Genomic DNA, 21,401 nt, shown 5'->3' with positions numbered 1-21,401 from the left:
ATGTCTGCTCTAAAAATGCTCAGTGCATTTTTGAAATGCAATCTTAAAACATTTTGTAACAATTTTTGTTTCTGTTCATTCTTTAGATCACTGCTCAATATAAATCATCTTCTAATATTGATGTGACTCTAATTTGACCCTATTTATGGGTCAGTATGACTCAAGACTCTAGGAGCTCCAGCAGGTGGGGTGTCCTTACGCTTCTGAGATTTAACTCAGGATATCTGTTGAGCTGAGTGATCCATCGCAGAGCTCGGCCTCCCCTCTATCTTTAGTGAGCCACGGTCTGTGAATGGAGGGCCTAACTTTATCTGGCCCACTGTCATCGAAGCTGCTGTTATTTTTAGGGGGTGGCTTGCAGTGGCAGCAGCTGCAAAAGCATTTAATGCCCCCCACCCCCCATTCCAACTCTATCTCTCTCACTCTTTAGCTGTTGGACAATGACAGTATCAGAGCTGACGTATAAACCAAGCACTCAGCTGAAAGACTGTGGTCATTTTCCTCTCTGCCACCTGCAACCTAACACCAAACCAAGGGGACACAACCAAGAGATGCCACCTGTGACTATGGGCCTCCAAGTTTGAATGGAAGATTTAATTTTTCTCACTTGCTTTGACTCTTAGTGGCCAGGAGGTGTGTCAAATGTGAGCCAGAACCAGCAAACAACAAACCAAACCAGAGAGACAAGGAACAAGAGCTGAGGAGTCTCACAGAGCTTCCTTCAGCAACAGAAGAAATGTCTGCCATTTCTACGAGTCAAGCTATTATCTAAAGAAGGGCCAAAGGTCACACAAATTAACTAATGCCAGCTTGAACGTTTTGAGGACATAATTATTAAGTAGAGAGCGACTCATAAGAGCGGTAAGTTTATTCTTTGACTGTTCTTTAATGGATAAAATTAGCAAAGGGTCAGTTTCTTGGTAAATTTTACAAGCTGCACTATGTTAATTTCCTCTCTTACTGTATGTGTCTCTCTTGACACTCCTTCTTGACATTCGGGCCTGCTTAAGTAGAATCATTTCTATCCATGTTCCAACAAAAGGCTCAATAAGTAGCTGAGTCTGTTTCACATCTTTACTGAGCATAAGACTTTAGAAATAACTGACATGCTACCCGATGAGCTATTTTCTAGCCAAGACATTAGAACATGACTACATGATCCATGCTGTTTAGAGGATGTGCATCAGATGGGAGAATGTGTGCGTCATACAGCAGGGACGGTTGCAATTCTTAATGCCAAAAGAAAGATGGTGACAACATGAGGGAAACAAATGAGCCATATGAGAGAGACTAATGTTTTCCACTGGCTGCTTCAAGATCAAACTAAAGTCTTTATCAAGAAAGAGGAATTTAGCTTTATATAATGAATAACTTAGGACCTCAGAGGTGCAGACAACATGACAACAATGCAACAATTCAGAGATAAAGAAAATCCATCAGGAGGGATGCAGCTGACATACATGTTCCATACATATGTACACTAATGACTCAATTTTGTCTCAGTTAGTGACTGCAGGTGTGTCACTGCACAGTTTGTGTGCTATGTGGCACATGGTCTATGGTGTCTTTTTTTGGACAGACTACTTTATAAATACACTCTTCAATGAGTTACAGCACCAGCTGTGAGACAACTGACAACTTATGTTTGCTTAAAACCTACTTTACTAAATCACCAAGCATGTGATAAACACCTTACTAAACCTCAGTTAAGCCTCGATAACTACAATAAGTATTTTTAATATCTGAAACATTTTAATACACTCCTCTCTACATTGAATTATCTGAGTCTTGATTATAAAATAGTCAATTTTAAAGCACATTCCAGATTTTCTCTCAAAAATATCTCACATTTGACATGCAATCATCTGGTTCGGGTCAGGTATCAACAGATATGTACAGAGGACAATGTGTCACAACAGTCAAAGCAAGAAAACTGTTTAGATTGTGACTTTTTGTGTCCAGACTGGGTTTGTGTCCAGTCAAAACGTCTGGGCAAGTTCTGCAAATTTATTGTTTGATGCTTTGTTTCCACTGAAGTTGACTGCCTAATGAAATATACATTTTCTTTATCTTACAGCTCCTTCACCAAAGATAAAAGGCTCTAATTGAGGCGATCCCGCAACAAAAGAAATTGCTTCACTCAAACCGGAGAGAGGGTGACATCATCATGGATATTTTTGGAGGTGCTCCTCGTGTTTTGGGCTACCCACGCCCTGTGGTGGCACTGTGTGGCACAGATGTCATATTGAGGTGCCAAATTGATGGGGACCCTCGTCCTGATGTGATCTGGGAGCGTAAAAACATCCAGATCTTGTCTGAAGGACACTACAAGCTCACTGAGGAGGGAAAAGCTTACCTGCTGACCATTACTGGAGTGACCCTGCAGGATGCTGGCCAGTATATTTGCAAGGCCAAAAATAGCATAGGTGAAACTTATGCAGCAGTCTCCCTCAAAGTGGAAGGAGAGGCCCAGCCACAGGGAGGGGGACAAAGGCAATTAGGGGTCAATGGTGGGAAGCAACATGGAGAATTCGAAGGACACCTGAATGGCCACTGCACAGTGCAAAATGGTGAACGCAGGAGAGAAAATGGAGAGGGGCTGAATGGAGAGCACAAGTGGAATGGCAAGTTTAGTGAAAAACAAGAAGAGGTTGATTTAATGTCTGATGATAAAACACGATTCCTCATCAAACCCCTCTCTTTGCGCGTGGATCGGGGAGAAGATGCCGCCTTCTCCTGCAAAATCTGGGGCAATCCTCTGCCCGAGGTAACATGGGAGAAAGACGGGAAGAAACTGAACGACATCTTCGAGAGTACACACTTCAGCGTGAGTAATCAAGATGGTGGCTGGTTCCAGCTCAAGATCTACAGGACACGCATGCCAGATAAAGGTGTCTACACCTGCAAGGCCGTCAACTGCCATGGTGAGGCCTTGGCCGGTGCTGTCCTTCTTGTCGAGCCCATACCGGAGCGAGAGGAGAGTAAAATGTCCTCAAATGGTCTCACAAACAGCCAGTGGTCGCCGAAGCATAGGGGCGGGAGGCTCAGTTTGTCGAGGGTTACAGAGGAGCTACCTGTCAGCGCTTCTAAAGCCAAGAAGTTCGCAGTGGCAGAAGGAAAACACGCCAAGTTTCGCTGCTTTGTGACAGGGAAGCCAAAGCCAGAGATCATTTGGAAAAAAGATGGGGTTCCGCTAGAGCCGGGGAGGCGTCATCTGATATTTGAGGACAGAGAGGGTTACTACACACTGAAGGTTCTGTACTGTAAAGTGCAGGATACAGGACTGTATGTGTGTGCAGCATCAAATGCTCTAGGAAACACCCTCAGCGCCGTTCACCTGTCCGTCAAAGGTAGGAGATACAGTTTATCCCTGCTTTCAAAAAAATCTGCTTTTCCTGCAATTCTAACTCAAAATGCCAATGGATTGATAGATGGTTGGAAAACTGATGCAAAATCAATTAACAATACAAAATGATTATGATCTTCCTGAGAGTTATTCACAACTCTCAGGAGGAGTGAATAATCTAAAATGTATTAACATCTCAAAAATTCAAACTTACAAATAAAGATGCTGAAGAAAAGTGCTTTGTGTGCATCGTTGAAGTGCATGGCATCACTTTTTAAAGTGGCTAATTATTTTGTCCTAATCCCTTCATAATGGGCAGATAATTCTCAGGGTCACATACCTTTTCATATGTGCAGTCCTGCACTGTGCCAGCTGCCTCAATCATAAGAGTCAGTTTAGTCTTGGGGTCAACATGCCAGTCCTTAATAAACAGATAATATGGAGTGGTATTACAGCGACTGAGCGCTAAAGTATTCAGTGGTGGCACGAGAGATTCAAGCGAATAGAAAGAGTTTATTTCAGGTGTGAGTGTTTTCAAAGGGTGAACATCTTGTTTTGGAAAGAGAGTTTCAGTGTTTTACAGTTTGTAGTCATTTCCTCTTCACAGCAGGACTACTGCCTGGGCAATGAACTTGTACCAAATTGCCACAGCAAAACAGTCTTAGTCAGAAATTTTGCAGTAAAAGTTAAAATCAATTGAAATACCTTACCTAAATTTGCTGTTATTACCATAACACTGCAAAACAGCTTTGTCATGTAAGTCATGACTGACAACTGTAAGTGTACTCTTCATGTTATTACTATTACTATAACCAGCTCAAATCTACAACTCATCCACTTTTTGTTAAGTGAAAACATCTACACTTAAATACCCATTTCCCTCGTTCTTCAGGACCAGCTGTGCGGTTCAGGCGTCCATTAAAAGACATAGAGGTGAGGGAGAGGGATGTTGCCGTGCTGGAGTGTGAAGTACCTGATGAGTCGGTTCCATCTGCCTGGTACCTGGAGGACCAGCGGCTGATGCCCAGCAGTAAATACGGGATCGAGCAGAAAGGAACCAAACGAAGACTGACCATCCATGATGTTGGGACAGATGATGATGGAGTGTATCTCTGTGAGATGCCAGATGGAGCAAAGAGCATTGCAGAGCTATCAGTTAAAGGTATATTGTACTGAATTTGGGTATGTAGGATTTCAGATTTGTAAAATAAAGGTAATTAATCATGTGTAATAAGACAGGGTAACACTTTACATTAGTTGCTACAGTATGAAGTCCATTAAAACTTCATAATTAAAATCACCTGCTGTCAAGCATTGGGCCGTCAAAATGGGAAACTAGCTACAGTGGCTTTTAAGCTTACCATAAATAATTCATTACCATTTGAGAAATGTATCAGCTTGATGTAAAGTTGTAAATCTACAATAGAGCGGCGTAAAATGGTGAGCACAGGTGGAATAGAACGTTTAGCGAAAAAACTGACGTAAATAAAATAATTTTTCTACTTACAGGTACTATTATTCGCAAACTTCCCCGGAAACTGGAGGTCCTGGAGGGTGAGAACGCTGTGTTCTGCGTGGAGGTGGAGAATGACGACATGGAGATCCACTGGTTCAAAGACGGTTTGAAACTACATGAGACTCACCAGACAATCCTGAAATCTTTTGGCAAAACTCACATTCTGGTCTTTGTCAATGTGACCTATCAAGACTCAGGGGTAGTGACCTTTGTCGCAGGAAGATCCAAGACCTCATCACGTCTCAAGGTCAAAGGTACATTTCGGAAACACTAACGTAAATGTTTGTTTCACAGTTTACAGAATTGGTTTGCAAAAGATTTTAAGCTTGTTTCTGAGATAAACCCTGCTATCCAGCTAAAATATTCATATTGCATTTTATATTTCAGGAACTTCTTTGACAAACTTAACTCAATTGTCAATTGTCTTTGTGACATTCTATAGATGAACTTTCCGTGCAAATGTCTGTTGTTAAATCTTTAAAATTACACTAGAAAATAGTTATGACAATGATATTTACTCTTTTTAGCTGGGGGCATGTTGATCTTATGCTTAACCTCTGAATCCATTAGTCATTTTGGTACAACAGAGACACTCACTGGTTGTTTTGGGAATTAAACAGCTGACTGTTTGGTGACTGTATGGTATATTTGGGTCCTGATTCCTGATTCAATTTTGGATCCAATTCCAATTTTGTCGAATACCTAGATTTGTGTACTCCATGCTGGATTGAAAGAATTTGGATTTGGTATTGGATGACCTCTCTAACAACCAGGCCACCTGACATAATCGTTCATACCCATTATATTCTTTGTCCTTTCCCTTTTAGCCACAAGACATTGCCCTCCTATCTGCCCTGTGGGTGTCAAAATGGACGTGGATCGACCCAACAGCGCTCTGCTCACCTGGGTTCCTGCCCCCAACAGCCAGACCTCCACCCGATCAATCTTTGTCGTGGAGAGACAGGAAGTGGGCTCCCAAGAGTGGCAGAAATGTTTCACCTCAGAGAACGCCACTTCAGCTGAGGTTGGCGGCGACAGTGTGCCGTGCGAAGGCAACTACCGGTTCCGTGTCTGTTGCATCAACAAGTATGGGCGAAGCGGTCATGTGGAGTTTCCCAAAGCTGTCCATCTGGGTGAGGAACTTACTGTGAGGTAGAATTGTACATGCAAAGAAATGACAGTATTTGAATATTTTGTAGGATTTATGTATATTTTTGCCTTATTTTTCTAGATACATGTTTAATGCATTTCAATGGTATTTGTGTTTTATTTCTAGAAATATTTTATGATATTTTGAGTTCCAGTGATGCTTGATAATTAAAGTCTATTAACGACTATAAACTGTCCTGGCTCAGAACAGAGGGATTTTAGTGTTATTTATGTGGTGTGTTTGTGTAAAAACACAAATATCACTATTACTTGATTTTTCTTCTCTCTCTTAAATATCAGTACTGATATTGGCCTCAAAAATCCAGTGTTAGACAAGCTCTAACAATATATTAGTAGCTTATTAGTGGTGGTTAAAGTTAATTTTGAATGTGTTTTTACATTACTGATATAAAGAACACAGAATGTTTTGTTAACTTATAATTTTTCTTAGCTCCTGGGCCCAAGATTCACAGTTGCCTCAAGGGCTGTGAGGTTGTGGAAGGAGAAGATGCTCACTTCTCAATCGAACTGTCTGCCACAATGGTTGGAACCTGGTTTCTGAATAGCGCTCAACTTCAGCATGGCGGACGATATTCAATAAAACAGTCCCAAACACAGCACTCATTGGTTATCCGTGAAGCTCACACTACAGAGGACACAGCAGAGGTCACATTCATAGCCAACGGAGTCCGGGATTCAGCTGTGCTCAAGGTTAAACGTAGGTGTATACATCTGTTATTTCTGTTAAATCTAGAATGTGATGGATGCATTTCTTTAGAGTTTGATTTTTTTCCGTTTTTTGTTCATTTTTTTGTGTTTATTTCTCTGCAGCTGCTGTGGTAAAATTCAGTCCTCTGTCAGACTTAGACAGCAGTAAGAGGGTGGACACTGGGGACGCCATTGTGCTCTACTGTGAAGTCTCCCACCCCTTCGCAAAAGTATCCTGGTTCAAAGATGGCAAGGAGCTGCAGGTGACCGATGGCCTTAACATCCAATCAGATGGGAACATGAGGAGGATTGTGATTCAATCAGCTGATGCATCTCACTCTGGAGTTTATACATGTGAAACTTCAGGAGATGTCATCAAATTCAATGTGGATGTTGCAGGTAAAAGGTTTTTGAAAAGCTGATAAATTTCGGGCCTTTGGATATATTTAAGAACTGTAACTATATAAAAAAGGCATAGTTAAATTTAATCAAATTAGTACTTTTTAAAATCTTTTAATAATTTTTAAAATGAATTAAGTGTTTAATAATTATTTTATCTCAAATGTGCTTTTCTAATTTTTAAATCATTTAAAATTTAATAAGCAATATGAAATTGTGACCTTTAGCTCTGGGATCTTGAAATGACATTTCTTATTTTTTTACATTTTCTAGACTAAACAATGAATAGATTAATTGAAATAAACAATATTGATAGATTAATCGACAATAAATGTAAACACTGGTTGCAGCTCTAACTGATATGCACTTCTTGTACAGCAAACCAAGTTTGTCGTTGTTTAAAACAAATACTAACAGTTACAGCAACTAGTTAATGTTTGGTTTTATGATTTAACCAAATTGTAGTAAGAATATTTCTAATATTTCTAAGGATAAGATCATCATCTTGTACCTTGTGTTCCAGCTGTTGACATCCATTCCTCCCTCCTCCTGTTTTTTTTAGGTTGTCCTGTGGAGTTCAGTCCGGTCCCAGAGGAAGAGCTCCATAAGAGCAGCATGGAGCTGGACCCCGTGGTGCTGCTTTGCCATGTCTCCGCAGATGATGCAGAAGTCACGTGGTAAGACGATGAGGAGTGAATTCCTGTTAGAAAATGAATATGAAAAATTATTAACTGGTGATTATATTTATTCTCTGTTTTCAAAATCTGGTTTTTAATGATTCTGTTTTTGTTTTTTTAAGTGTTGTTTTTCACATGTTACATTACTGATCACTGCATTGAGAGACTTAAAATGGTAAATTATATGAAAAGCATCATTTGTTTATTTTAATAACTAGTGAATCAAACTGTGCTTTGGTAAGATTCTCATGAAATCTAAACATGGATATCCTATAAAGCTATAAAGTAAATTGTGTTGTGTCGCAAATTGGTATATTTCTAGTGTACCATTGCCCCTAACCTTCTGTACCATACGCTTCATTTGGGGTTGTTCTACTTGGATGTTTTTGCTGGTGTACAGCTCAGTTTTGAGTTAAATTTTTTGTATCTAGTTTGTTATTTGAGACCCTGTGTTTTACAGTCTGTGTCTGATTTGGTGTGTCCCAGGTATAAGGACGGTTATGAGATTCAGCCCAGTGACAACATCACTCTGCAGGCAGAGGGAACCATGAGGAGGCTGATAATCCGCTCTGCAGAAACCTCAGATGCTGGCAGCTACACCTGCCAGGCAGGAAACAATAGCATGGAGTTCACTGTCAATGTCAGAGGTACAGGGACCTTTCTGACTCCTGTTGGTCAGAGTATTGTTAAAAGACACATAGATTTGTTAGTGAACCAAGTGCAGAACATCTCTCTTAATTCATAAAAATTAAAGAGATGAGATTAAAGGTGGCATTTTTACACTCTGGCCTCACTATGCTTCCTCTGTCTACAAACACAGAGCCTCCAGTGATGATTGTGGAACCTAAGGATGATATTGTGATGGAGAGCTATATCTCAGAGGAGATCCGCCTGCAGTGCGAGTTGTCTCGTTCCAGTGGGAAGGTGCGGTGGTTCAAGGATGGACAGGTGGTGGAGGAAAGCGACAATGTCCAGCTGATATCTGAGGGCCCTTACAGAAGGTTGACCATCCTCAGCAGCTCAGTGGAGGATGGTGGAGAGTATGTCTGTGAAACAGACGGAGACTCTGTCTTTTTCCAGCTTGCTGTCAAGGGTAAGACTGAAATTTCCCTTAGTGCTCACTTCTGATTATACCATACATCTAATAAAAATGAGTGGAATCTAGAGTATTTAAAAGGTTACATTTAACTATCCTCCTCCTACAACAGAGGCACCAGTAAGAATAATTTCCCCCAGTGAATCAGAGTTGGAACTGAGCCATTTGGCCTCCGAGAGGCTGGAGCTCAGCTGTGAGATCTCCCAGGCGGACGCCCCTGTCCGGTGGTACAGAGACAGTCTGGAGGTAGAGGAGGGCCCTAACTTGATCCTGGAGGTGGATGGGGCCCAACACCGGCTGGTTATACCCATAACCACTGTGGACGACACAGGGGAGTATGTATGTGACACTGAGGATGACTCTGTGACCTTCCTGGTGACTATTACAGGTAAGAATGAAAATATAATTATTTGGCATCATGATTAACGGATACACAATTCATTTATATAATTTTGATAGCATTTCTATCATTTATGACTTTTTAAGAGCCACCAGTGAAGCTTACTCGTCCCAAAAACATGCCTGACAAACTGGAGAGTTTTGCCGGCAAACCAATCGTACTGGAGATCGAGGTGTCTCGGCCAAGTGCTGAAGTCAAGTGGTGGCTAAATGGCAAAAAAATAGAGGAGAGCAGTAATGTCACTATCACAGAGAACGGGCTCATCCATCGTCTGACCATTCACTCTCCCAGCACAGAGGATTCTGGGAAATACACCTGTGACGCTGTTGATGATAAAATTGATTTCCAGGTCAAAGTTTCAGGTAAGAGGCAATGTCAGGTCAGCTTTGGAGATGATTTCAAGACCACCATAATGTCAAATTGAGTGTCAATATGTAATTCTGCATCATCAGAGCCTCCAGTGAAGATCCTAAGAAAGTCAGAGATTAAGACAAATCTTAAATCCCTGATTTCTGATGACATTGTGCTTGAGTGTGAGCTCTCCAGAGCCAATGCTGTCGCCAAATGGTACAAGGATAACTGTCGTGTTGAGGGCGATGAAAGGCTCTGCGAAGAGGAAGAAGGTGCTTTCCGCTCATTGGTCATCCTCAACGCTGAACTCAGAGACTCAGGAGAGTACTTCTTGGATGCTGGAGATGACAATATCAGCTTCCAGGTTACGGTAGAAGGTAGAATTAATTTTGTGAATTTTATTCATTAAATGATTTGGTTTAAAAACTGTTCCTTTAATAAATCATCTGTCTCTTCCCCTTGGCCTTAGAGCCTCCAGTGACAATTGTGGGCAATTCAAATAACCCTGACTACCAGGAGATGGTGGCAGGAGACGACCTGATCCTGGCCTGTGAAGTGTCCCGTGCCAATGCCCCTGTCCAGTGGTACTGCAATGACAGGCTGCTTACAAATGACTCCCGTACCTACATTGAGAGCTACGGCACTCTGAGGAAAATTATCATCTCAAATGTCCAGCCCTCAGACTCTGGGAAATACGTGTGTGATGCTGTAGACGACAAGATGATCAGCGCCGTCAGGATTCAAGGTAAAAACTCACAGTGATGTCTCCAGAGATATGATTTTCAATATGATCGCAAGATTACCTAATATTTGGCTGTCTTTCCTTTTCCATCAAAGAGCTCCCAGTTATGTTTGTGAACAAGGAGGATGACATTGTTGTGACTGGTTACGAAGCAGAGAGCGTGACCTTGACGAGCTATGTGTCCAAGGAAAGTGCTCTAGTGCGTTGGCTGAAAGACTGGACGCCTGTTGAAGGTGAACGTTTCCGAGCACTCATGGAGGGCCATAAACGCACCCTTACCATTGAGCCTTTGAGGCGCTCTGATGCGGGCGAGTACACCTGCGATGTCAACACGGACCAGATCCACTTCAGCTTGCTGGTGAAAGGTTAAAAGTTTCATCTTGTCATCCGACAACATTGTAGAACACTTAGGTTTGGACTGAAAAGCCATATTAACTTGTTTTTTTGCATCACAGAAATGAGAATCAAATTTGTGAGGCCACTCCGAGACACTGTGGCCCATGCTGACGGTATGGTGACCCTTCGCTGTGAGGTGTGCAAGCCAAAAGCAGACGTCCAGTGGCTGAAGAATGGCGTGGAGGTAGTTCCAAGCAGAAGGTTCTCCATTCGGGCAGATGGAGTTGAGCGCAGCTTGACCATACACCGTTTAACCAGAGAGGATGCTGGGGAGTACATCTGCGAGTCCAGAGATGACCGGACCGTGGCAACGCTGAGAGTAGAGAGTAAGTATGCCTCGACTAAGATTTTCTGTGCTTTTCTTACGTGAGGTAGCAAGTTCATGAACATTCTTATGTCTCTTCAGTGCCTCGAGTGGTGGAGTTCCTTACAGAGCTCCACAACACCACTGTACTTGAAGGAGAAGATGCCACCTTCAAGTGTGTTGTTTCCCCTGAGGATGTTCAGTTGGTATGGCTCATGGACAATGAGGCTATCAGCCTGGGTGATCGTTTCCAGGCAAACCAAAATGGCCTGTGCCACACCTTGGTGATCAAGAAGTGCCAGATGTTGGACTGTTCAAAAATTATAGCAGAGGCCGAGGGACAAATAAGCAAAGCCAGCCTCAAAGTTCAGGGTAAGAGGGGAAAAAGAGAGGATATGGTGTATTACCAGAATTACCAGCAGTTCCTTATAACCTTTATTTCTGTCTCTCCTCATTATGTTCAGAGGCTCAGGTCATGTTTACTAAGAAAATGGAGGCTGTCATGGCAGAAGAGTTTGGCGACGCCACCTTGGAGACAGAGATCAGCCTTGAGATGGGAGAGGTCCAGTGGATGAGGCAAGGTGTGGTCATCCAGCCCAGTCCGCGACACACACTGGCCCAGAACGGCTGTAAACGCAGTCTTACCATCTACAACCTGACTCTGTCGGACCGGGGAACCTATCGCTGCGAGACTCTGCATGACCGGACGCAGGTCAAGCTCAATGTAGAACGTAAGTCGTCCAAAGTGGGGGTGTGGATTACATGTTGCCAGAGATATTTTGACACAATAGTGTACAGGCTGAAGAGTCCCTTTACTTTGAGGGTTTTCTCTAACTCATACACTTGCATATTTACAGGCACAGACATCCCATAATCTCCTACTATATACAGTAGTAGTAAGCAGTAAGTAAGTAAGCAGAAATTATTCAGGAGTCAGTGTAGTGTAGCACTTTGCGACTGGCATCTCATCTGATACAGATGAGTTCTGGACAACCAATGAACAGTTCATATTGTAGGTGTTTTTCACAGTATGTCACAGTGCAAAAAGATACTAAGAATAGCACAGCTAGACCTGTAAGTGTGAAAAGGTTTCTGAAACACAGCCATGCTGTTATACAATAGTGTACTGAATGACACTGACAATGGACTATGGAGCTCCCGTAGGTACTGTTTTTGTAATGCGACAAACTGAGTTGGCTCTATATTTGAACTACCTTTTGTTGTCCTTAAAACACAGTGTTATCTCAATGTACAGTGAAAGTGTTAGCTATGCCTTAAAGAAGCGTGATTATATTTAAAATATTTATGAGATTCAATGTATAATTTTGCCAAAATGTTGCCCTCCTAATTTTTTTATATTTTTCCCAGGATTTAGGAGTTATTCTTCATATGCACATTTTCTGAATATCTGGATATCATTTCATGTACCATTCCTAAGAAGAAGGACATTATTGTATGTATTTATAAAACACTGCTCTCACTACACTCCTCTCCCTCATCTCTTCAATCCAGCCCGTAAAATCTCCATCCGTAAAGGCCTAACTGACCAAGAAACCTTTGAACGAGAGACTGCCTCCTTCGAGGTGGAGCTCTCCCACACAGATGTGGAGGGAATTTGGCAGAAGGACGGCATCCGGGTGAAACCGAACAACCAGTGGCGGGTGAGCACCAATGGGCGAGTTCACAGCCTCACCCTGTCCAACCTCACCGTGGAGGACACGGGCACGATCGTCTTCTCAGCTGAAGGGGTGCGCACCACTGCCAGGCTCACTGTCAAAGGTAAATACTGGCCTGTGGAGGTCAGAGGGTGCAGTGTGGCATATAAAAAGGACACAATTTGTGGTTTGCTTTTTATTAGAGCTACCAAATAGTTAAAGGTGTAGACTATTATACTATAGACTAGGATGTAGAACTATTCAAACTCTAGTGTGAGTTACTTCTTGTAAATTCAATTATAATAGTATTAAATCATTATTAATTTTGCTGTGAACTAATGGGAAACCACTTTAAGACCTTTGGAGGGGGCCATGAACCTCATTTTGGAACACTCCTATAAGGGAAAAAGTGCTCACCAAAATGTATTTACTATGTTGACTGACAGATTGTTATGCTGATTTAGTTAGGCTATAGTTTTAATCAACTCTGGACTCAAAAAAATTGTTTGAAATCGAGCGCTCGCATAGATTTGGACGGAGTATAGACAGAGAAATTTAACCATATGAGTGACTGATTCATTAGGTTGTTGATTTGTTGGTTCATTGTCTCATTGATTTGATTTGCTAAATTGACAGAGACTCCAGTGTCTATCCTGAGAATGCTAGCTGATGTCCGTGTGGAAGAGGAATTTCCAGCCACTCTGGAGTGTGAATTCTCCAGACAAAACATTGAAGTCAGATGGCTTAAGGTAAAACAAACCAAGAAATGCTCTCATTACTCTTGACTATGTTTTGGCTCATTGATAGATAGATCAACAGGTTTTAAGACTCATGAGGAATACCTCTGTCCCTTTGCTTCTGTGAATCAGAACGGGAAGGAGCTGAAGCCGGGGCAGAACTGCCGGATCTACTCCATGGGCCGGAAGCGGTTCTGTCAGATGATGCAGTGCTCCCGGGCTGACTCTGGCACATACACATGTGACACAGGGGAAATCAACACTTCCTGTTCACTAGAGGTTTATGGTAAGTGTCTGAACACAACCTGCTGCAACACATCACGTTACATGTTTAAAACAATTTCAAACAAGTTAGCACATAAAAATGCTGATATTTATGATTTCAGGGCTCCTCTAAGCTGTATGTTGTGTTGTGTGTGCAGACACTGAAAAAGTGCGTTGAGTTTATTATATATCTCTCCACCTACTAGCTGTAATGAGAGTGGTGTACTGAAACAGCCTAATGTGTCAACAAATCAAAGAAAGATGCTTATTATATTTCTGTTTTTGGCTTCTAATATTGCCAATCTAAATCTCTTTACTAACCTCACAGAGCATAAGTTGGAGATAGCGCAAGATCTGGAGGACCTTTACATTCAGGAGGACCAGAATGCTGTCTTCATGTGTGAGGTTTCTTTGGAGGATGTTACTGGGGAGTGGTATAAAGACGGCCACAAGATCCGGCCCACTAGCACCATCAAGATCCGCACTGAAGGTCAGATAAGGAGGGGTTTGATTATTGATGGGAGTGATTCTGATAAGATGGAGAAACAAATTCCCACAATGCATTTGATAACTCAGATTGCACCTAGTTCAGTAGCAAATGTACCAAAGGTGTGAATGCAGCACATTTGTTACGTTGAATGTCTGGAGGTGGTATTGACAGTAAGACAGCAAATGCCTTCCTCCGTGTGCAAGCACAGTGACTGTCACAGTCCTCTTTTAAATAGGCAGGTGGAATCAGGTGCAAACAATTAAAACAAATTAATGGGCACGCGGAGCAAATTTCAATGGAAAAGGTGACAGTAAGTAGACTTAGAAATATAAAAGATAAGCATCACATGTCATAAGATAATAATTAAGACCAAATTCAGATAAAGTTGAAAAAATGTGAATAAGATTTTTTGTAAAGTGAATAAAAAGCTGCTTCTAACCTAGTGATACTAGTATGTAGGAGGACCTCTAGTGGGCATATAGCGAATAGTAAGACCTGGGAAGGAGCAGAGAGCAAAGATATACACTGTATGAAGAGAAACAAAACATACAGAAGTGTCTTAGTAAGGTTGTTGGACCACCACAAGCTTCCAGAACAGTTTCAATGCAGATAGATTCTACAAATCTGTTCTCCTTCAGGGACCAAACACTTCCTACTGATGTGTAACGTCAAAGCTGAAGATGCTGGGGAAATCCGCTTTGTAGCCAGGGATGTTGAATCTACAGCTTACCTTGAGGTAGAAGGTAAGTCCATTTTTACCTCTAGAACATCTTACGTGCTTCTTTTTTTGGCATGTTAACATCTTAAAAATGTTCCATACCAATTCTAAAAAAGTTTTACTCTCTCTTTAGAACTCCCCGTTTTCATTGTAAAACCCCTGCGAGATCGAACAGCCCTGGAGAAACACCGCGTGATCCTTGAATGCACTGTTTCCTCGCCTCGCTGCAGCGCCACCTGGTACAAGGGCAGGGAGGAGCTGGTTCCCTCAGATCGAATGGAGATCCTGGCTGACGGCTGCTCCTTTAAACTTGTGATCCAGCAGGTAGCTGTTGAGGATGAGGGCACCTACAGCATCGAGGTTGGGGAGCACACATCCAAAGCCAAACTGATGGTGGAAGGTAAGTTGAGTGAGCTTTAAAGAAACCTGTGTTAAACGTCTTAAAAAGAGCCACAAATTAAAGGTGAATTTAGTAGTTTTACAATACCTTTACTGCTCCAGCTTACTAACTACCAAGATTGATTGGTTTTTATCAATACTAATGGGTAAAAAAATGTTTTCCCTCATACCATGACAACACTTCTTTCCCTCTGTGCTGTTGCAGCCCAAGCCCTTGTAATGGTCAAAGAGCTGGAGGATGAGGAGGTAACTGAGCCTGAGCCTGCATCTTTCCAGTGTGAGGTGTCTGTCACCATAAACAAGCCTCCCATTTGGACTCTGAATGGAGAGACCCTTCAGACGGGCCCCTCTGTCCGCCTGGAAAACCACGGGACGGTCCACAAACTGACCCTGAAAAAAACCAGCGTGGACATGAGCGGGGTGGTGAAGTTTACCATGGGCAAGGCCAAGAGCAGTGCCAGGCTCAGTGTAATGGAAAAGTAGAGGAAGAGAGAGAAAAGCAAGTGACTCTGAGAGAAAGTATGAATCTGACTGCAAAAATGGGAATTGCTCAAAACTTTTCAACATCCATTTGTCATGTTTGGAAGGCCTGCATTTGCCTGATCTGAGTTTATTTCAAATTGAGGGTATTCAGTAAAGTTAGACAGACAAAGCATTTTAAACTGAATCAGAATCAGAAATACTTTATTGATCCCCAAGGGGAAACTCTTTCCTTACAGCTGCTCACTATCACATCACGTCAAACCTGAGGCATGTTACTTCAGTCAAGTTATTCCTCTTTTTTTTTTTTTTACAGTGTAGATGATATTTATTTGAATGATTTCTAATTGACTTTACATTCTTGTATTCTGATGAAAATCCACCCAATTACATGGCGTCAAATACATGTCAATGTTTTCTGACTTAGTCCATGAAAATGCACTGGCATACAATTTTGTAATATCATCATGCTAAATAAACTGTGGTACTTTTGCATAATAATTATAATGAGACCATGATTGGCTCTAGCTCTCATAAAATTAATCAGCAACAGTTTTGATAATCAATTAATGGTTTCAATCATTTTTGAAGTAAAAACATTCTCTTGTTGCAACTTCTCCAAAGTGAGGATGTGCTGCTTTTCTCAATCTTCATCATTGTGAACAGAATATCTTGGGGTTTTCGACCTTTGACAGGACAAAACAAGATATATGAAGAAGTCTCCTTGGATTTTGGGAAATTATAATGGGAATGTTTCACTATTTTCGGACATTTTATGGATAAACTTTTATTCAATTAATCAAGAAGATAATTGCCAGATTATTCGATAATGAAAATACTGTTAGTTGCAGCCCTAATATTTACACTCTTGTTGAAATCAAAACTTTTCCATAACCTCATTGCCTACTGATGGTGCAATTATTACAATGCTGTTGGTTATAGAGCTGCTGGAGAACAGCACCCTCTTCTTTTGTGCCTTAAAAAAGTACAGCAAATTTAAAATCAGATCCTACTCTGGGGATTAAATATGCAGTGTCTCTTGATGGTCTGGTTTGTTTATGGTATGTTAATGTAATCATAAATAAGTGATTTTAATACATCTGTAGATAGCAGTACAAACTCTAATCAAATCCAGGAGTGTTCAGTGTGAGAAATTATCCATGTTATAATAAAAGTATCAGTATTAGTGTAAAAATGGTTGGTTAAAAATAAACCGTTTATACTATATAACGTTACCTGCCCAGCAGCACCAAACAGCAGATACAGTTAGCGACTAGCTAGCTCGCCCCAGTTTGTGCTTCTCCTGTTACCATAATACACGCGACCAGTTAACTTGTGACTATAATTTCGCATCTTTAAGTGACAGATATTTGAGCTAAATAACTGGACTTACATTCATCAGGTGGCCAACAACACGACTCCAAATTAATGCTAATGTTGCTCTGTGTCTGCTGGTTGTGTAGCTAGGCAACTGTTGGCTAACAGGTTAGCCAACAGCTAATCCATTACCATCTATTGTAACAACACAGGTGTTTGCACCACATGACAAATCCCAATTCCCTGATTGAGTCCGAGGTTTTGCCAAACTTGCACAGATGTTCCTTCTTTGTTCATATTTTTGGGAAATAAGAAATGCTCAACAAAACAGCACTTGGTCCATCTTTCATTTAGCATTTATGGAGGGGGGGGAAATGGCATTATTACATAGAGTCCATATATAATTTGGTATGATAAAACAAAAGGTCAAAACACTAGGTTACATCTATTCAATCATAGTACAGTAACATGAATATTCCATATATTAACGAAAATTTGTTTGCTTTATTACTGTGCAAAACAAAATATACATATCTACTGAATGTGTAAGAAGTACAGTATCAGTGAATGGGCCCTGTAGTGACACAACACTTGTATGTAATCAAATGACTGACAAAATTACTTAACATTCCTATAAATACTCCTGTTCGCCAATGAATTTTCAAAAAAAAACAACAGTTATCAGCATTTAACCTAATTGAGACGTGATGATGGCTTACATGAAACACATCAAAATAATTACCCTGTTATGTGCCTACAACAGTAAGATACTATCCTTTTAGTCATTTGCTGGTGTTTCTGATCCATATATTACCTATCAATACATGAGGTAACAACCAGGTCTTGCATGAAAACTGCAAAAACAAACCACAAACATTGTATCAGAGGAGCACTCCTGGGCAAAACATAAAGGAAAAAAATCTGTAATTATTTAGAAAAGAAAAAAGGCTAATTTGATTGACAATAATTTGTTAAACATCGAAAAATAAGGTAATAGCTCTTAATATGGTGGATTTAATTGTCATCCCTGCCCCATCTAGGTAAAGTCACATCACAAGCCTGCTATGGAGGCTCTTAGTCAAATCCGCAGTTTCATTCATAAGTGTCAACACACAGTATTGTCAACGCATATGAGGGAGATACCAAGTCTGAAAGGCCTGCAAGAGGCCACGCTGCTCCTTAAAACTGACAGGACCAAAGAGGTTTGAGTCGCTCGCGAAACTGAGCATCCCCATGTAGAGCTAAAAAAGCAATACAGATACAATGTGGTCAATGAGATTTTTAAAAAGGACTGTTCTACCCTCACATCACCTCACACTGCTACACGTCATTTTCACTTTAAAAGAATAATGCGTATTTTCTGCTACTGTGACTATCTCTGCCTCTTCTGTGGTTTATTTCTCAAAGAAAACACAGAACCTGACATTTACTGTTCAGGGTTTAGACCTATTAAACTCCATCGTAGCTGCACTCGAATGATCCCAACATGACGTCATGTCAATCCAACAGAATAAGACTATCCAGCCAAATTACAGAAAGGACCCAGAGGTGCAAGATAAATCACCAATAGCTGTTTATTAACAGTGTTGAAGTGTTTCAGGGTGGATTTCTCCTTTAAATATGGACTGAATTAAACCACTTTTTCTCTTCAAAAGGTGTGCCTGCTCACCAGGCACAGCACCGCACATATCCTTGAGTCCTCATGGCAGCTCCCCCGCTCAACACACATTTTATTACAAATTCCTGAAATTGTTTCCAGCCTCTGTGTACCGCTTAGGGGAAAAAAGAAAAAAAAAAGTTGCACTTCGACGCTTATGAGAACCAAACAAGCCAAACTTTTTTTTTGCATCAAACAGCTTTCGTTGTTCCATTCAAATACAGTCTGTAAATGTGAGAAATTCAAGTTTTGTGTGGCTTTAAAACAAGGAGCTGAATTGATTACCGATTTCCAAGCGGTTTTACAAGTCTATCCTGGTCCTCTTGTCTCTGGAGTCAACTGTTCATGGCATCTATTGACACACAGGTGCAGATACATTGCATTTTGGCTGTCCATCAATCTTTAAACCACTCTTGGAAATCCACGTCCGATAAACATAGCAGCTGCTCTTTGACCGTCATGTGCAGATGATTTGATATTCATGTTAGTGTCAGGTTTTTAGGAAAAATACTGCAGTCATCATTCGTTTCAGTGTCGACACTTTGCTATCAAAACTTGGCTTGTTAAATAGGGCTCAGTGTTTTGGGTTTATACCAATTTTCACTGAAAAAAAGTTTTTAAATGGATTAGTGGTGTACATTGATTTTCCCAATGATTTATGTTCCCAAGTGTTGTATTGCTTCCTGCTGCAAAAGCAGCACTAGTTTTGATACCAGAAATCCCAAAAAATGATCCCCATTTATTATGCAATGCTGTTTTTAACGGGTTTAGTTTACAAATTGTGCTAAAATCAATTTCTATATGCATTGAAAGGGAGGACTACAGACTATACTTGTAAAGTGCTGTCCAATCATTTTGCCATTAGTGAATTTAACAGCTCCGGATTATATTTGACATTACAACTCAACTTAGTTTTTAAAGAAGAAACTTTTTTTTGATCAGATTCCTCCATAACACTGTCATGATTATTCAAAAATACCTGATCACATTGCTCTTAAAAATCTAAAATGTCACCCGAGGATCACATGCTTTTGACTGCAGACAAATAGTGTGATAAGTGACGAAATTAGGGTAATGCTATTCCACAGTACGTATACACCATCTGCTCTTGATTCCTTCTTAGCAAATCCTGCATCTTTTGCAGGAACAGACTGCTGAATCCATGAGAGAAGTCTATGTCCAGTACCCAGTCTGCGTCCAGAGGATTCATGGCTACAGACCTGTGCTTTGTTAACTCTACTGCAAGTTCATAGACACTGCAGAAATGTCCTTAAACATTCGTCCATCCATCCATTCACACACATCAGCTGCCCCATGGTAGGCGGATATGGAGAAAGTTACAAGGCAAATTTCTGGCAGTTTTCTGTTTGACCAGGAGGTGGCTGTGATGACGCCGTCAAAGTCACTGAAGACTCCCGACGTGATCTCGGTTTGATACTGGGAAGGTGAAGGCTCTGTCAGCTGTGAAGCAGTCTGTGTTCTGGTGGGCAGTGATCGCTGGTGCTGATGCTGGAGCCTCGCTGGTGTGTGCATTTCCGTTTTGTACGCCGTTTTGTTCAGAGCTGAGATGAGAAGTCGAACACTGTTAGCTTGCGGTCCCTTGATGCTTGAGGACTGTGTAGATGTTATCCACTTTGCTCAGCCTCTCGAAGAAGGGGATGAGGTCCAGCAGCTCGGTGTCGGACATGTCGTCGAACCACGAGGCCACAGGCACCTGGACCAAAACGCAAATTATGAGCAACTCACCGCCGATATTATTTATCCTTCACTGTCTATCACTGTAATCCCTTTTTTTTTTTACATTGTGGATCATGATGCACAAAACAATTACTAAGTAAGATTTCTGCAAGAATGATTTCTCAAATAACTAAGAAGGCAGCTCGAAATTACATTTTCACTCTGAAAGTCTGTTGCAGGTATTAACATATGGCTTTGTCATACCTAAATGAATATGGTGACATTCAGTATTTCCCCCTACACTACCCAACATAACATTTGTACGGTGGCTGACAAGGGCAAACGCACTGCAACTTAAGAAAACACATGCAAATAGACAAAACAAAGTTTAGTTTTTTGTACTGTTTCTTCACATTCCACAGTCTGATCTGCAGTGTGCACAGATTCAAAGTAAAGCTTTTTTTTAAAACTGAAAATTAAGGTAAATTTGAGGAATTTGAAAAAAATGTTGGAAAATTACTGTTAATCAGAGATAGTACCCAGGTTCATCAGTGATGACAGAATGACTGTAGCCTGTTATGAATGTTGGAGTGACCAAGTGCAGAAAAATAGCGTTTCCTAGTAATATCTGTCATAAACACTAAATCTCCTAAAAAAAAAACATTAAAATTATTGATAGAATTCCATTTTTGCGCTCTGCAAGGTCTTGCGAGATGCAGCGGTCACTTTCAGCGCAGAGTAGAGCAGTAGCAGAACCCACAACATAAACGTGGATGATACACGGACCCGACTTCAATAACTTCATGAGTCACAAACATGGACTGTATAAAACAAACTGTGGCAACAACAAGCGTGTCCAAGCCGTGTTCAGCACTTTATAGTGTCCTCTGGAAACACTTCCGTTGTCGTTTTGTGTATTTGCA

General features: G+C 41.1%; 2 protein-coding genes and 1 long non-coding RNA gene across 4 annotated transcripts in view; 1 reads left to right on the top strand and 2 right to left on the bottom strand.

Moving 5' to 3' along the window:
* The first annotated feature begins 423 nt into the window (after positions 1-423).
* Positions 424-19,406, top strand: obsl1a (obscurin like cytoskeletal adaptor 1a). The gene is made up of 25 exons (XM_044187130.1): positions 424-861; positions 2,078-3,350; positions 4,239-4,508; positions 4,856-5,116; positions 5,690-5,995; positions 6,463-6,729; positions 6,843-7,118; positions 7,681-7,795; positions 8,282-8,442; positions 8,616-8,888; positions 9,004-9,279; positions 9,378-9,653; positions 9,744-10,019; positions 10,112-10,387; positions 10,480-10,749; positions 10,840-11,106; positions 11,187-11,456; positions 11,549-11,815; positions 12,597-12,863; positions 13,376-13,488; positions 13,609-13,762; positions 14,069-14,230; positions 14,869-14,973; positions 15,082-15,348; positions 15,553-19,406. The coding sequence occupies exons 2-25, from the start codon at positions 2,168-2,170 to the stop codon at positions 15,828-15,830; spliced, it is 6,636 nt and encodes a 2,211-aa protein (XP_044043065.1). The 5' UTR covers positions 424-861; positions 2,078-2,167; the 3' UTR covers positions 15,831-19,406.
* On the bottom strand, positions 4,323-14,862 carry LOC122871772. Its single transcript, XR_006376924.1, has 7 exons — positions 14,670-14,862; positions 14,062-14,224; positions 13,582-13,702; positions 7,630-7,818; positions 5,766-6,007; positions 4,854-4,916; positions 4,323-4,458 (listed from the first exon to the last, which is right to left on the bottom strand). It is a non-coding gene; the product is annotated as an uncharacterized LOC122871772 (long non-coding RNA).
* Positions 17,478-21,401, bottom strand: part of LOC122871771 (carboxy-terminal domain RNA polymerase II polypeptide A small phosphatase 1-like) — a 16,117-nt gene continuing 12,193 nt past the window's right edge. For both annotated transcript variants that reach the window (XM_044187131.1, XM_044187132.1), the window contains exon 7: positions 17,478-20,515. In XM_044187131.1, coding sequence (XP_044043066.1) covers positions 20,387-20,515 — 129 coding nt within the window. In that variant the 3' untranslated portion in view covers positions 17,478-20,386. The remainder of the gene's footprint in view (positions 20,516-21,401) is intronic.

The sequence above is a fragment of the Siniperca chuatsi genome, linkage group LG24, assembly GCF_020085105.1.
Source record: "Siniperca chuatsi isolate FFG_IHB_CAS linkage group LG24, ASM2008510v1, whole genome shotgun sequence".
Taxonomy (NCBI): Eukaryota; Metazoa; Chordata; class Actinopteri; order Centrarchiformes; family Sinipercidae; genus Siniperca; species Siniperca chuatsi.
This window is presented reverse-complemented; position numbering and strand designations above follow the sequence as displayed.

What these genes read in the sequence shown, in the direction of transcription:
- obsl1a (XM_044187130.1), top strand. Translation starts at nt 2,168, where the DNA reads ATGGATATTTTTGGAGGTGCTCCTCGTGTTTTGGGCTACCCACGCCCT. An exon ending in ATTCAATGTGGATGTTGCAG is followed by an intron (nt 7,119 to 7,680) that starts GTAAAAGGTTTT and finishes TGTTTTTTTTAG; the next exon opens with GTTGTCCTGTGGAGTTCAGT. An exon ending in AGCTTACCTTGAGGTAGAAG is followed by an intron (nt 14,974 to 15,081) that starts GTAAGTCCATTT and finishes CTCTCTCTTTAG; the next exon opens with AACTCCCCGTTTTCATTGTA.